Source organism: Nerophis lumbriciformis, linkage group LG32 (genome assembly GCF_033978685.3).
Source record: "Nerophis lumbriciformis linkage group LG32, RoL_Nlum_v2.1, whole genome shotgun sequence".
Lineage (NCBI taxonomy): Eukaryota > Metazoa > Chordata > Actinopteri > Syngnathiformes > Syngnathidae > Nerophis > Nerophis lumbriciformis.
Window position 1 is genome coordinate 750,001 of NC_084579.2, and position 14,523 is coordinate 764,523.

Genomic DNA, 14,523 nt, shown 5'->3' on the forward strand with positions numbered 1-14,523 from the left:
CCACATTTTGTTGGTATAGCAGGCAAACAAATTGGAACCTTTTTTTTGGAGTGAAATCTGTGTTGATTGTAATTTGTACAACTACCTCTGGTGTTAAAATAGTGACTATATTTTGAAGTATCTAGACAGGTGTATGGGTATTTTAGTGGTATGGTGTATCTTGTACACCAGACCAACGGCAAGAAGATGTACTTTGTCACCTACCAAGAGTCTCCCCACGTTAAGGAAATGGTTGGTGGAAAGGTGAGCCCGAGATGGACGGTTGAGTAGAAGCCCAATCATTTTGTTTTGGGCTGTCTGGAGTTTGTTTTTCAGGGCTTTTAAGGCATCAAGGTACCAAACATGAACTCAGTAGTCAAAGTGGGGTTAAATGAGTGCTTGTGTTAGTCTTAAGCAGGGGTCTCAAACACGCGGCCCGCGGGCCAATTTCGGCCCGTGAGATGTTATTTTGCGGCCCCCACCTTAATATGAAAGTTTAATGTTAGTGCGGCCCGCGAGTTGTAAATTAATTGGCGCTTGACAGCGTTGTGTGCGGAGCTGAAGGAATCTACCAATCACGGTGTGGTATAAGGCTCTCGACAATATCGAGGGCGTGCCGTGATGGCACTGCCTTTAGTGTCCTCTAGAAACTGTCACCGTATCATCTTTTTCTCCATTCTAACAGCGTGTCAGCCCAGACACATGTTGTATGAGGCTTCTGCAGACACACGCTAGTTATTGCAAGACATACTTGAAGAACAGCCATACATGTCACACTGAGGGTGGTCATATTTTTATTTATTTATTTTTGAACACTGTTACAAATATGCGCCACACTGTGAACCCACACCAAACAAGAATGACAAACACATTTCGGGAGAACATCCGCACCTAAACACAACAGAACAAATACCCAGAATCCTTTGCAGTCCTAACTCTTCCGGGCTACAAAAACACCCCCGCTACCCCCTACCCCGCCTCCTCTCAACCCCCCACACACACCTCAACACCCCCCTCCCCCCATCTCCCGAATTCGGAGGTCTCAAGGTTGGCAAGTAACGTCACTTGCGTGATGCAAGCAGAGAAACATTTTGCCGCTTTTCCACGACACCCGCACACGCTCTTCCTCCCTGCCTCCCTCGCTCGCCCGCCTGTTCGCTCCCGCCCCTGTTGTAAACAGTCCGGGCGGGGAAGACGAGCGGTCCGGTAGCTTCCAAAGCACTCCGCCGAAGGACCGAGCGACAATACAAAAGTGTGGTGCACTGGACCCCAGCGCTGATACTCCCACAGAGAGTCGCTGGGCGAATCAGACGTGTAACACGTTATAGTGGTCATGTTAGCCCGTTCACCGCTAATTGTGCTACCGTAACTGTAAACTCCACAGCGAGCCCCCCCTCCCCCTCCCTCTCCCGTTGGCTCCAGACAGAGACGATTGTTGATGCAATATTTCTTTGTTGAGCACAGGGGCACCCCGACATGTCTTATTTCATTTCATTTTTATTTATCTCCTTCATTGATGTGCATCTTTGATCGATAGACAATTATACCTCAATTATTCAATGATACATTTACACACCAATGCCTGAGAAGGAGCAGGATGAAGGTAAATCTTATATTTTTCTGCCCCCTTCAACATAATACGTAGTCTTACTTAATGATATCATATAAACCAACAATTACATCCAAATATAACGAAAAGAAACAAAAAAACACAAGAAGTGCAAAACTTCATGATGTACAAATCGAACAAAAAAAAACAAAAGAAGTAATGTACACCTCACGGGATGATACAAAACAAATACAAAACCAGGCAAAAAATAAGTAAAATAATAAAATATAAAGCAAAATGTAAACACTTATGGCTGTCCATATGATCTTTTTGTTCTGGCTTTATATATTTTTTCAATTGGAATATATTTTTACAATCTTATCTCATTGTAAAGAGAATTCCATAGTTGAACCCCCACCAGTGATATGCACATTTGTTTTAAAGTTGTCCTTGAATACTGATGTTGGAAATGACATTTTCTTCTATGCTCTTCATTCTCAGAAGTGATGACAAACATTTTTTGTAAATTTGCTGGTAATGTTTTACTTTTAGCCTCAAACATGACACATAATATCTGTAACTTTACTAGCTCCTGTAATTTCAATAAACCCGAATTAATAAATATGTTATTGTGTTCTAAGTAATCTACTTTATGAATAATCCTAATAGCTCTTTTCTGTAGCTGATACAGAGAAAGTTGCGGTGCACAAGGAATACAATTTGAAACGTCATTATACAACTAGACATGCTGAGGAGTATGCAAAATACCAGGGAGATGAGAGAGTGAACCGGGTTGCAAATTTTAAAACCAGTATACTGAGGCAACAAGATTTCGTCAAGAAAGCAAGCGAAAAGAGCGATGCAGCAGTCAAAGCTAGCTACATGGTGAGTGAGATGGTTGCTAGGGCGGGAAAGCCATTCAAAGAAGGTGAATTCATTAAAAAGTGAATGTTAGATTTTTTTTAAGAAATCTTTTCTTGCGGCCCAGCCTCACCCAGTTTCTGCATCCAGTGGCCCCCAGGTCAATTGACTTTGAGACCCCTGGTCTTAAGTGTATTTCTATCCACCAGCGGGGCGATCCTACTATGTAAGAACTAGGGTTTCACAGTTTACCGGTATTAGTATAGTACCGCGATACTAATTAATCATATTCGGTACTTTACCGCCTCTAAAAAGTACTACTTCTATGATTAATTACATCAATATGTTTTGGCATCACAACATCTTCTTTCATTTAAAAAAAAATTGTATTATATTTATAAAGTCAGTAAATATGTTCCTGGACACATGAGGACTTTGAATATGACCAATGTATGATCCTGTAACTACTTGGTATCAGATTGATACCCAAATTTGTGGCATCATCCAAAACTAATGTAAAGTATCCAAACAACAGAAGAATAAGTGATTATTACATTTTAAAAGAAGTGTAGATAGAACATGTTAAAACAGAAATCAAGCAGATATTAACAGTAAATGAACAAGTAGATTAATAATCCATTTTCTACCACTTGTCCTTAATAATTTTGAGAAAATTGTAGAATATAAATGACATAATATGTTACTGCATATTGGTGTCATAGACTGTATACAGAATAAAATATTTACACACTTTACATCAGTGAGTGTAAAGTTAAGAATGCCTCAAACTTTACCTACTTTTTTGTACTTTACTAACCCAAATTTCCAAGTCGGATTTTGTACTCACTTTTGAATACATTTTAGTGGCTGGGACAAAAGGAGGTATTCCCACATTTTTATTGGTTGTTTTGCTACACACTTTTAACACAACACACAAAAGAACACAAATAATGCCATTGTGTTAACAGTGTCAGTCCAAAACTATTTATATTCTCTCTAAATCTGAGTTACTTATTTACCCAACAGACGTCCAGCAGCCCCTCCACATTAAAGAGGAAGATCCACAGCCCCCCCACATGAAAGAGGAAGAGGAGGAAGTGTGGGTCACTCAGGAGGATGATGTCAGCAAGTTTCCACTGACTGTTGTCTCTGTGAAGATTGAAGAGCATGAAGACAAAGCACCTGAGTCCTCACAGCTTTATCACAGTCCAAGTAAGCACATATCATTTTATTCTCAGGGCATTCAATCCATCACAACTGGACTCTTCACTTTGTCTTAGAAGACTCATCCAAGTAGGCTTCATCACTTCATGCTCATACACTTCAAGTCTTAAGTGGTTAAGTTGGGGACGGCGTGGCGAAGTTGGTAGAGTGGCCGTGCTGGTTACTGGGGTTCAATCCCCACCTTCTACCATCCTAGTCACTTCCATTGTGTCCTTGGGCAAGACACTTCACCCTTGCTCCTGATGGCTGCTGGTTAGCGCCTTGCATGGCAGCTCCCGCCATCAGTGTGTGAATGTGTGTGTGAATGGGTGACTGTGGAAATACTGTCAAAGCGCTTTGAGTACCTTGAAGTTAGAAAAGCGCTATGCAAGTATAACCCATTTATCATTTATTTATTTAAATCTAATCATTTGAATTTAGAGGGGAACTGCTCTTTTTAGGGGGAATTTTTTCTATCGTTCACAATCATTATAAAAGACATGACGATGGATTTTTTTTTAAATCACATTCTAACTCATAAATGTAATTAAAAGTCCACCTGCAAATGAGCCAATGGGAGGTCCTCTATAACCATCTAAAAAGTGCCAACAATATTCCATTTTCATTTTGTGGCTTGAATACCAACCAAGTATAAGTGATATTGTTATTATAAGTGACAAACTATTTATAGCTTGTGTGTCTATGTTGACATCACCGACTGGTGAGCTCCTTCCTCACCTCGGTGCTTGTGAAAGATTATTCCAGATCATGAATCGTGCCTCTCACCTGGATAGTAGAAGGATGAGGACATACTCCTGACAAGTTGGTACCGCTCAACAGCCAATTTAGACAATGGCGAACGACACAAAAACACTTTTTCGTGTGACGATTATGAGTCATTCTTTATCTAAACGGGAATATAACAACATTCTTATCAGTCTGCATCTTTGTGACAGCAGACCTTGTACAGTAAGTGACGTTTTATTATGTTTGTTGGCTTTCATTAAGTCTGCAGTGTGTAATATTCAGTGATGTTGTTTAAAAAAAAAAAGCAAACTTTGTGATGCGTTTTTTAAATGAATGCCCTAATGAGCAAAAATACGTAAATATTACCGTATTTTTCGGACCATAGGGCACACCGGATTATAAGGCGTACTGCCGATGAATGGTCTATTTTTGTTTTATTTTTTTATATATATAAATCACACTGGATTATAAGGCGCATTAAAGGAGTCATATTATTATGATTATTTTGTAAATGTAAAAGACTTCCTTGTGGTCTACATAACGTGATGGTGGTTCTTTGCTCAAAATGTTGCATAGATGATGTTTTACACATCTTCAAGTCACTTTCTGACAGTCTCTTCAGGATGCACTGTTTTGTGGGCGCTCTTATTTACGTGGCTCACCTTCGACAGCGTCTTCTCCCCGTCGTCTTTGTTGTAGCGGTGTAGCGTGCATGGAAAGAAGTGTCAAAAGATGGCGCTAACTGTATTAATGACATTCACACTTTACTTCAATCAATAACGGAGCAACATCTCCTCATCCGTGGCTCACTCGTGCAACAACACCCGAAATGTGTCCCGTGAAAACGGTCCGACCGGAACTCTCATAACTAAAGTTCCTTGGGTGAGTAATGTAAAGTCACTACACCGGTATGTTTTAGCGCTTCCATAGCGAGTTTACTGACAGATATAAGTAAGAACTTTCCACTACTTTATATTAGAAATGGAAACAGTGGAGAATGAATGTCGCATAACAAGAAGATAAATAAAAAGAATAGGCTTATCGACTATGGTATCGGCACGGACATGCGCACATTTTCAGGGCTTATGCAGATCTGAAATACAGATCAGCAGGTACCAGAAGGTAAGAAAAGTTGGTTTTGTATAATATTGTGAAACAAAACACCAGATAATGTCTGCTAATGGGTGCCATTTTGTGGTCCTTATACACACACCATAATAATACTTGTATCTCTGACTACAGTAGCCGTGATGGGCCAACAATCCATCAAGCGGTGCGGCTTCCAAGTCATACTAGAACATTTTGACAGATTTCAATAGAACATATAACGTTTACTGGCGTCATATTCGAGTCTACAGGTATCTCTTTTCGTGTGACTACCATCTACTGGTCACACTTATTATTACACCATGTACCAAATAAAATTGCTTTGAGGCCGGTAAGCACCACCAGAATTATTCCGTACATTAGGCACACCGGGTTATAAGGCGCACTGTCGATTTTTGAGAAAATAAAAGGATTTTAAGTGCGCTCTATAGTCCGAAAAATACGGTACATAAACAAAGTGAGCCTCCTGTCAGTCATTCACAATCTTTTGTTTCAGCTACTTGCAATTCACCACCCGTTTTCCTGTGTTAGCGACACTCGCTTTAATGTTGAAGATGAAACTAGTCATTTTTATACAACGCTTACTTTTAACTAGTCATTTTTATACAGCGCTCATTTTTAATGTATACATTGCTTCGAAACCGTAGGAGACACATTTTTATTCAAGTCAATGTTTCAGTTTCAACCGCCTGCGCACAGCGGCTCAATTGACCTGAAATCTGTTTGTGTGGGACAGGAAGTCATGTTAGAATGAATGCTAAAAAAAATACATCCGTCGTCGTGGCTTTCATAATAATTGTGAACGAGTCCAGTTCCGCTTTAACACAAACCGTTTATTATGTCCTTCCAGAGGAGCAGAAGCAAATAGTCGGTCCTGCCATTCGTAATGGCTGCTGAAGTGAAACACCGCGGGCGCGTCTCGAGCATTGCCGTCCATCAATTCCCACAGGCAAATGTCTGACGGCACGGACTTGACTCATGGAAAAGACGACAGTTTTGCCTTACAGAACGACAACTTAAAAAAATGTTTGTCGCAAGCAACAACACTTCGGCGAGCGTTGTACACACATACATCTTATTCACCTCCTTCTAACCCCGCCCTCGTATCAGCTGGTAATTTACACAGGCCCCCATATAGCTGCCCGGGGATGTGACTGTTATATGATTCTTTTATTTTGGACCTTTTTAGAATCAGCATTTTTTTTCGTTAATTTGTGTCACGTTTAAACACTGAGGACATCTATTAAACAAGACAAAAGGCAAGGAATCAAACAGAGACAGAATTCAATTTGGACTCAATTGAGGAGAGACGGCATCGACCTGAAACCTCTTACAGTGTCTTAGCACGCTCTGACGAAGAAGGTTTTCGTCTCCTCTTTTATTTAGATGTTCAATGTTCACACACCAACCCCTTGTCTCAGCAGGAATAGGAAGTATGTAAAACAGTCATTGTTTTCGGTCACATTGAAGACCAAGAAGAGGATGTCTCGAGCTTGGGCTCTTCCTGGATCCAGCTGGGGCAGGTGTTGGAGGACAATGGATAACCCCTCCCGTCTCCTGCTTCAAGAGAGCAGAGGGTTTTAAATAGCGTTGACCTCGGTTACCAAATAGTTGGAAGAGAGTTTGTTAAATACTTCAAAGAGAGTTCCTCTGGAAGTTGAGCAGATCCTGCCATCTGTCCGTGTTGAAATCACAGTGGAGTTTCACGAGCCTTCTTCCTCTTGGTAGGCCTCGAAAGACAGCCTTCATCTTCTTATCAGGAACATAATGTAATACAACGTTTCTTTTGTGATAACTTACAAACAATTATTCCAACAATTTGTGTCAAGGTGGTGAAATGAGTTCTGAAAACCTTTGACAAGTTGACCTCATGTCCATTAGGACTTTTTAAAGTGTAGAATACCATCCGCCTTAGACACAATATTTTACTCTGAAAGTAAACTGGAACATTTATTTTGTGTTTATGCATGACTTCCTGTCCCACACGAGCAGATTTGAGCTCAATTGAACCGCCTTTTTGTGTCGACCACTAAATATAGAAGCCAGGCAGTGGAAACTGACACATTGACTTGAAAACAAAAAACGGAAGGAGTCTGTCGCAGCCGTTCCACATCCAGTGGAAATCCCCGGTTACACTTACAAACGTTGCTTGGCGAGATAAACAAAGAAACCTTACTTGGGGTTCAAGGCACGAAGCAAAAGGAAATACACTTTCAACTCACAGTGAGTGAACTCGACCACAAGATGGCGCCATAGCAGAGACAATACATAATACAGATTTACATGTAAACCACCTAATCTTTTCTGCAAGTTTATACATCAGTAACTGACATTAAAATCACAGGGGGCGCTGGAGCCTATCCCAGCTGCACTCAAGTGGAAGGGAATTTATGGCCATATTGCCCACTCGTAAAAAGTGGTCTTCTTTTCCTGTGAATAATGTTGTAAAGAGCAGTGTGTTTGTTTTCAGGCCAATTCATAGAACAACTTGTTATTTGAAGTACATGTAAACGTACTGAATGCCTCATGTAACTGAGCAAATCTGGACATTTCTCAAGCATGTTTGTCATTTTGTGTCCTGCAGACGTCTGTGAAGAACAACTTCTGCCTGAAAAACAGGAGTGTAGCTTCAGGATGGTGAAGGAGGATCCATCAAAGAGGAAGACCAGGCACCACGGACCCTCTGGGGTATCCTTTTCCTCTTTTACACAGACCCACCCCTGTAAAAAGGAAGAGGAAGACTCACTGATGCCCCACCTAAAAGAGGAAGAGGAGGAACACAGCGTTAGTCAGGAGGGAGATCCTATTGAAGGACTGGAGGAGTTCCCAGTGACTGGTGTCCCTGTGAAGAGTGAAGATGATGAGGTCAAAGGTGAAAGTGAGGAGAAGAGAGAGGCGGAGCCTCCAAGCAGCAGCTCAACACAACACATGACAACAGAAGCTGATGGAGGATCACAAGCAGACAAGATGTTTGCTCCACTATCAGATAGTGAGGACACAACGTCACACTCTCCTGACACTGATGATGAAGATGCAACATGTCACACTCCCTTCAAATGTTCTCACTGTGACAAAACCTTCAACTGCAATAGTCGTCTTAATAGACACATGAGAACACACACTGGAGAAAAACCGTTTTCCTGCTCAGAATGTGGTAAATGTTTTACAGTAAATCAGAGTTTAAAAGTCCACATGAGAATACACACTGGTGAAAAACCTTTTTCTTGCTCAATCTGTGGTGAAGGTTTTGCAAACAGTTCGTATTTGAAAAAACACACAGCAGGACACACAGGAGAAAAACATTTTATTTGTTCATTCTGTAGTAAAGGTTTTGTTCTAAGTAAAGATTTGAACGCACACCTGAAAACACACGCTGAAGAAAAACCTTTTTCCTGTTCAATCTGTAGTAAAGGTTTTGTTCTAAGTACCAATTTGAAAGTACACATGAGAGGACACACTGGTGAAAGACCTTTTATCTGTTCAATCTGTAGTAAAGGTTTTGTTACAAGTAACAATTTGAAAGGACACATGAGGACACACACTGGTGAAAAACCTTTTATCTGTTCAATCTGTGGTAAAGGTTTTGTAGAAAGTAACCATTTGAAAAGACACACGAGAACACACACTGGTGAAAAACCTTTTATCTGTTCAATCTGTGGTAAAGGTTTTGTAGAAAGTAACCGTTTGAAAGTGCACATGAGATCACACACTGATAAAAAACCTTTTTCTTGTTCAATCTGTGGTAAAGGTTTTGTTACAAGTAACAATTTGAAAGGACACATTAGAACACACACTGGTGAAAAACCTTTTTCTTGTTCAATCTGTGGCTTATCTTTTAAAAGGAAGGGACATTTGGAAAGACACAAGAGAACACACACTGGTGAAAAATCACATTCCTGTTCAATCTGCAACAGAAGCTTTTGTGAACGATCAAACCTTGTAACACACATGAGAACACACCCAGGAGAGAGAGTGTTGAGTTGCAGTGTGTGTGCTGAAAGATTCACTTATGAGTACCAGTGTAAGAAACACAAGTGTGCTGGTGAGAACAGCAGCAGCAAATGAAATAAACTGTCAAGACTTTCTAACAACATCAGCACATATAACATGTGTGACATTGTTGTTTGTGTAACAAGCTTTTTAATATGCCTCTACATTTATAAATGAGATATTTTTTATTAGTGCTTTTTCAGTCAAGTACATGCATTAATATGCAACATTGTGTACATCAAAAAATGAACCGAACAATTTGACTGAAAAGGTGAAAGTAAACAGTCAAATAAACATTTTTTGTGTATATATATTCATAATAAAATTTTAGACGTATTCATAAGTGTTCAATAGGTGTGTGAAATATTGAAATATTACATATTTCTAATTGTTAATGATCCCATAGATTAGCAGCTTTATATGATATACATATGTACTGGTTCACATCTGAAACATCTTCTGGACCACTTCAGGAAGCATATTATTATTTACTTTACACATTTGAACTTATCCAATTTTAAAATGTGTGACTTTATGATTTATTTGTTGGGTCTGTATAATCCATTTTATTAATTATCTATTACTCTCTTTTGTAATATGATGATTGTTTTGTGATGGTTTTATATGTATGTCCCGAGACCTTTATGCAATAAAAAAATGTGTGAGAAAATGGCTGAATTGTTTTACAAATTTATATTTGTGGATTAAAAAAAATCCCCATGGCCTCAATAAATAAACAGGAAGTCCCAGAGAATACTTTGGACTGCATGGTATGCTTTGATACACAATCTAATAAATTATTTATTCTCGTGTTTAATCGTTTGTTCTTCTCTTGAACTACGCAGCCAGAGGAACATGAGGGAAATGAAGTCAAAAGTGGAGCCATGAAAATGCTTTTAACCACAAGAAAGCTGCTGATTTACTTAATTGCATGTTTTTCCTGGTGTGGTAAAACATTTAGATATTTCATTTTACATCCTCTCATATATTTCTTTTTTCTCAACTGTGTGAGAACATTTGGTTTGAGCATCTTCCTGGTTCAATTTGTGTTTGGAATCTCAGAAATGTTTTGATTGATTGAAACTTTTATTAGTAGATTGCACAGTTCTGTACATATTCCGTACAATTGACCACTAAATGGTAACACCCCAATAAGTTTTTCAACTTGTTTAAGTCAAGGTCCACGTAATCAATTCATGGTACAAATATATACTATCATCATAATACAGTCATCACACAAGTTAATCATCAGAGTATATACATTGAATTATTTACAATCCGGGGGGTGGGATGAGGAAGATTTGGTTGATAACAGCATTTCAGTCATCAACAATTGCATCATCAGAGAAATGGACATTGAAACAGTGTAGTTCTGACTTGGTAGGATATGTACAGCGAGCAGAGAACATAGTGGTTAGGATTAGGGTTAGGGTTACAATGCACCCCCTGACGGGAGTGTTATATCAACTAAAGCCCACACTTAAAGTTTCCACGTGCAAGATTGAATCTATTTAAAAAAGTTATTTAATAAGAAGCCAAAAGTGCAAAAACAATAATGTTCGTGTTGGAGGAGTTGTGAATGAATGAAATATGAAATCCGTGCTGCAGTCTGCAGGTGTACCTAATGTTGTGGCCCAGCAGCAACTGCAGCACAGATTTCATATTTCATTCATTCACAACTCCTCCAACACGAGCATTATTGTTTAAATAGATTCAATCTTGCATGTGGAAACTTTAAGTGTGGGCTTTAGTTGATATAACACTCCCGTCAGGGGTGCATTCTACGCCGGGGGTGCATTATCCGGCACAACACCTGGACGCTACAATATACACCCCCGCTACCTCCAAACCCCGCTGCCCACCCCCCCACACACACACCTTGTAGCGTCCCGAAAGAGTTAGTGCAGCAAAGGGTTCAGGGTATTTGTTCTGTTGTGTTTATGTTGTGTTACTGTGCGGATGTTCTCCCAAAATGTGTTTGTAATTTCTGTTTGGTGTAGATTCACAGTGTGGCGCATATTTCTACCAATGTTAAAGTTGCTTAAACGGCCACTCCCAGTGTAACCTGTATCGCTGTTGATGAAGTATGTGTTGCATTCACTTGTGTGTGTGTGTGTGTGTGTGTGTGTGTGTGTGTGTGTGTGTGTGTGTGTGTGTGTGTGTGTGTGTGTGTGTGTGTGTGTGTGCAGAAGCCGCTCATATCTTGTGACTGGGCGGGCACGTTGTTAGAAGGGATGAAAAGCGGATGTGACGTCAGCTCGTAGAGGACGTTTGTTGGAATAATTGTTTGTAAGTTATCACAAAAGAAACATTATATTGCATTATGTTCCTGATGAGAAGATGAAGGCTGTCTGTCGAGGCCTAACAAAAGGAAGAAGGCGTGAAACGCCACTGTGATTTCAACACGGACAGATGGCAGGATCTGCTCAACTCCTGGAGGAACTCTCTTTGAAGTGTTAAACGAACTCTTTTTGAAGTCACTGTGGACAGGAGACGGGAGGGGTTGTCCATTGTCCTCCAACACCTGCCCCAGCTGGATCCAGGAAGAGCCCAAGCCCGAGAAGTCCTCTTCTTGGACTTCAAAGCGACCGAAAACAATGACTGTTTTACATACCTCCCCATTCCTATTGTGAAATATGTTGGTGCGTGAACATGGAACATCTGAATTAAAAGAGGAGATGAGAACCTTCTTCATCAGAGCGTGGTGCAGGACTGTGCAGAGAGTGCAGTGGCCATGTCTTTCCTCAATATTGAGTCCAAATTGAATTCTGTCTCTGTTTGATTCTTTGCCTTTTGTCTTGTTTAACAGATGTCCTGTGTTTGAATGTGACAACGTTAAAAGCAGTGCCTACAGGCACACCCCCAGGACTGTGGAATTCGAGATATAATGACTGATGAACAACTTTGTTCGATTATGAAAGATGCCTCAGCTCAAAGCCTGAGCCCCGACATTAATGAACTAGCATCCAAGAAAAGATGTCACGTATCTGGCTTGGGCACATCAGATTAGATCAGTGTGTTGCAAACTGAGCAGTTTAAAGTCCTGAATGGTTGGTTTATTCATTATTTTAATTTCAAATTTATTAGCCTGTGGAAAAAGTTAATGTTGATATTTACCTCAGAAGGCTGCAAATAGAAAAGAGGCATTCAATTTTTATTTAAATTGTATTTAATATGCCATTGATATTTTTGAATTATTATTATTATTATTTGAAACTCGATTTTTCATGTCACTATAAAGTTATATAAGCCTTGCTTGTTCAATATTCAATGCAAAACTTGTTTGGGTCTCTATCAAAAGGTTCATTTGTTCAACATTGGCCCGCGGCTTTGTTCACTTTTAAATTTTGGCCCACTCTGTATTTGAGTTTGACACCCCTGTGCTAGGGTACCAGGAGGTGCAAGCGTAATACCCGCACACTTTCTGTGCATCTGGTTTTTGGAGTTGTTGGGAAGAAAAAAGTATGTGATTTGAACCATCCTGGCACGTGGCTTGTTCAGTCTCCTGACCGTGGCTTTCTCTCAAGGTGACTCCATCATTTTTCACAGAAATGATGCCTTAGCTTGGACATATTACACTCACATATCTTTCACTTGTTCCCATTGCAGACAATGCTGTTGCTATTACGGCTCTTGTAACGACAGGGAAGTTCTTCTTGGACTGGAATATTTCGGTGTGTATGGTCTACTCTCAGGAACTGTTCCCCACTTCAGTCAGGTAAGCAATATATATATACTGTGTATGAATATTCTCATTAATCCAGGTCATTGTAATCTCAGGGCATTCAATCGATCGCAACTAGACTGTTTGGTTTGTCTTAGAAGACTATTTGCCTCTGATCTGAGTAAGGCTGCAGCTAACGATTATTTTTCTATCGATTAATCTATAGATTATTTTTCGATTAATCGGTTAATCTATAGATTTTTTTTTTCGATTAATCTATAGATTATTTTTTCGATTAATCTATAGATTATTTTTCCTTTTACCGATTATTTTTTTTATTTAAAATGAAGATGAAAAAATAAATGTAGGCCAGTTTTTTCAAAAGGCATGACTTTTATTTACAAAAAAAAAAGTATGGCCACTCAGTCAACATTGACAACAACATGACAAAATATTCTGTAACAATGTAAACATTTAAAACTTTTAACATTTAACACAATTAAAAGTAGCTTATTTGCTTTTTAATGTGCAAATATAAAAGTAAACATCCAGTGCAAATCTTAATATTCTGCAATAGTATAAGCATTTCTAAAGTAAAAGTATTGCTTATTTTGCTTTAAAATGTGCAAAAATAAAGATAAACATCCAATACAAAAAAGTGCAAAACGAAATATTCTGTAACAGTGTAAACATTTCAACAAAAGTAAAAGTATTGCTTATTTTGCTTAATAACACAACAATGATAGTATGATTAAAGTGAAAGTTAATTGTTCGTTTGTACATAGTATATGTAACTGTTAATGTTGCAAAAGGTATTTGCACAACTAATTAACGTTAGCGTTAAAGAGGAGCGCGTCTTTGTAAACACTGAACAGGCACGCCAAACGCGCCTCTCAGAGCGAAACAGTGTTTTAGTTTATGAATTTACAATGCAGATACAAATGACACATTCATGTTTTTGTGTAATGATGACAACGTATACTCACGCGGACCATTGACTAGTTGATGGTGATGGCAAGAACGCTGTCGGGTGTTTTCTTTTCAAATGTTCGTTCATAGCCGTTGTGCTGCTATGATAGGCCATTTCCGCTCGACACAGTGTGCATACAACAACTGTCAAGTGTTTGGCTTTTTTCGCTGTGCTTATCCCACACTTGAAGGGATGTACCAATGCTGAATGTGGCTTCTGGATTTCACTCAAAAGACCAGACCGTAGTTACTTTTTCCTTTTATTTTCCTTTAGTTTGCAACAGTTTTTCCAACGAAGAAACAGCTTCTTTTTTCTTCTTTAGTCTTTTTAGCAGTCTTTAGCAGTGTTAGTAGACTTTAGTTTATTTAGCTGTCATTAGCTGTCTTTAGTAGCCTTTAGTAGCCTTTAGCTTCTTTAGTAGGTGAAAAACCTTTAAGGACAAAACACCACAAG

General features: G+C 39.3%; 1 protein-coding gene across 1 annotated transcript in view; it reads left to right on the forward strand.

Moving 5' to 3' along the window:
• LOC133620051 (uncharacterized) overlaps positions 1-10,104 on the forward strand; it is an 11,111-nt gene extending 1,007 nt beyond the window's left edge. Inside the window, exons 2-3 of the mRNA XM_061981227.2 lie at positions 3,416-3,601; positions 8,031-10,104. Coding sequence (XP_061837211.2) covers positions 3,416-3,601; positions 8,031-9,511 — 1,667 coding nt within the window. The 3' untranslated portion in view covers positions 9,512-10,104. The remainder of the gene's footprint in view (positions 1-3,415; positions 3,602-8,030) is intronic.
• Positions 10,105-14,523: the final 4,419 nt, after the last annotated feature.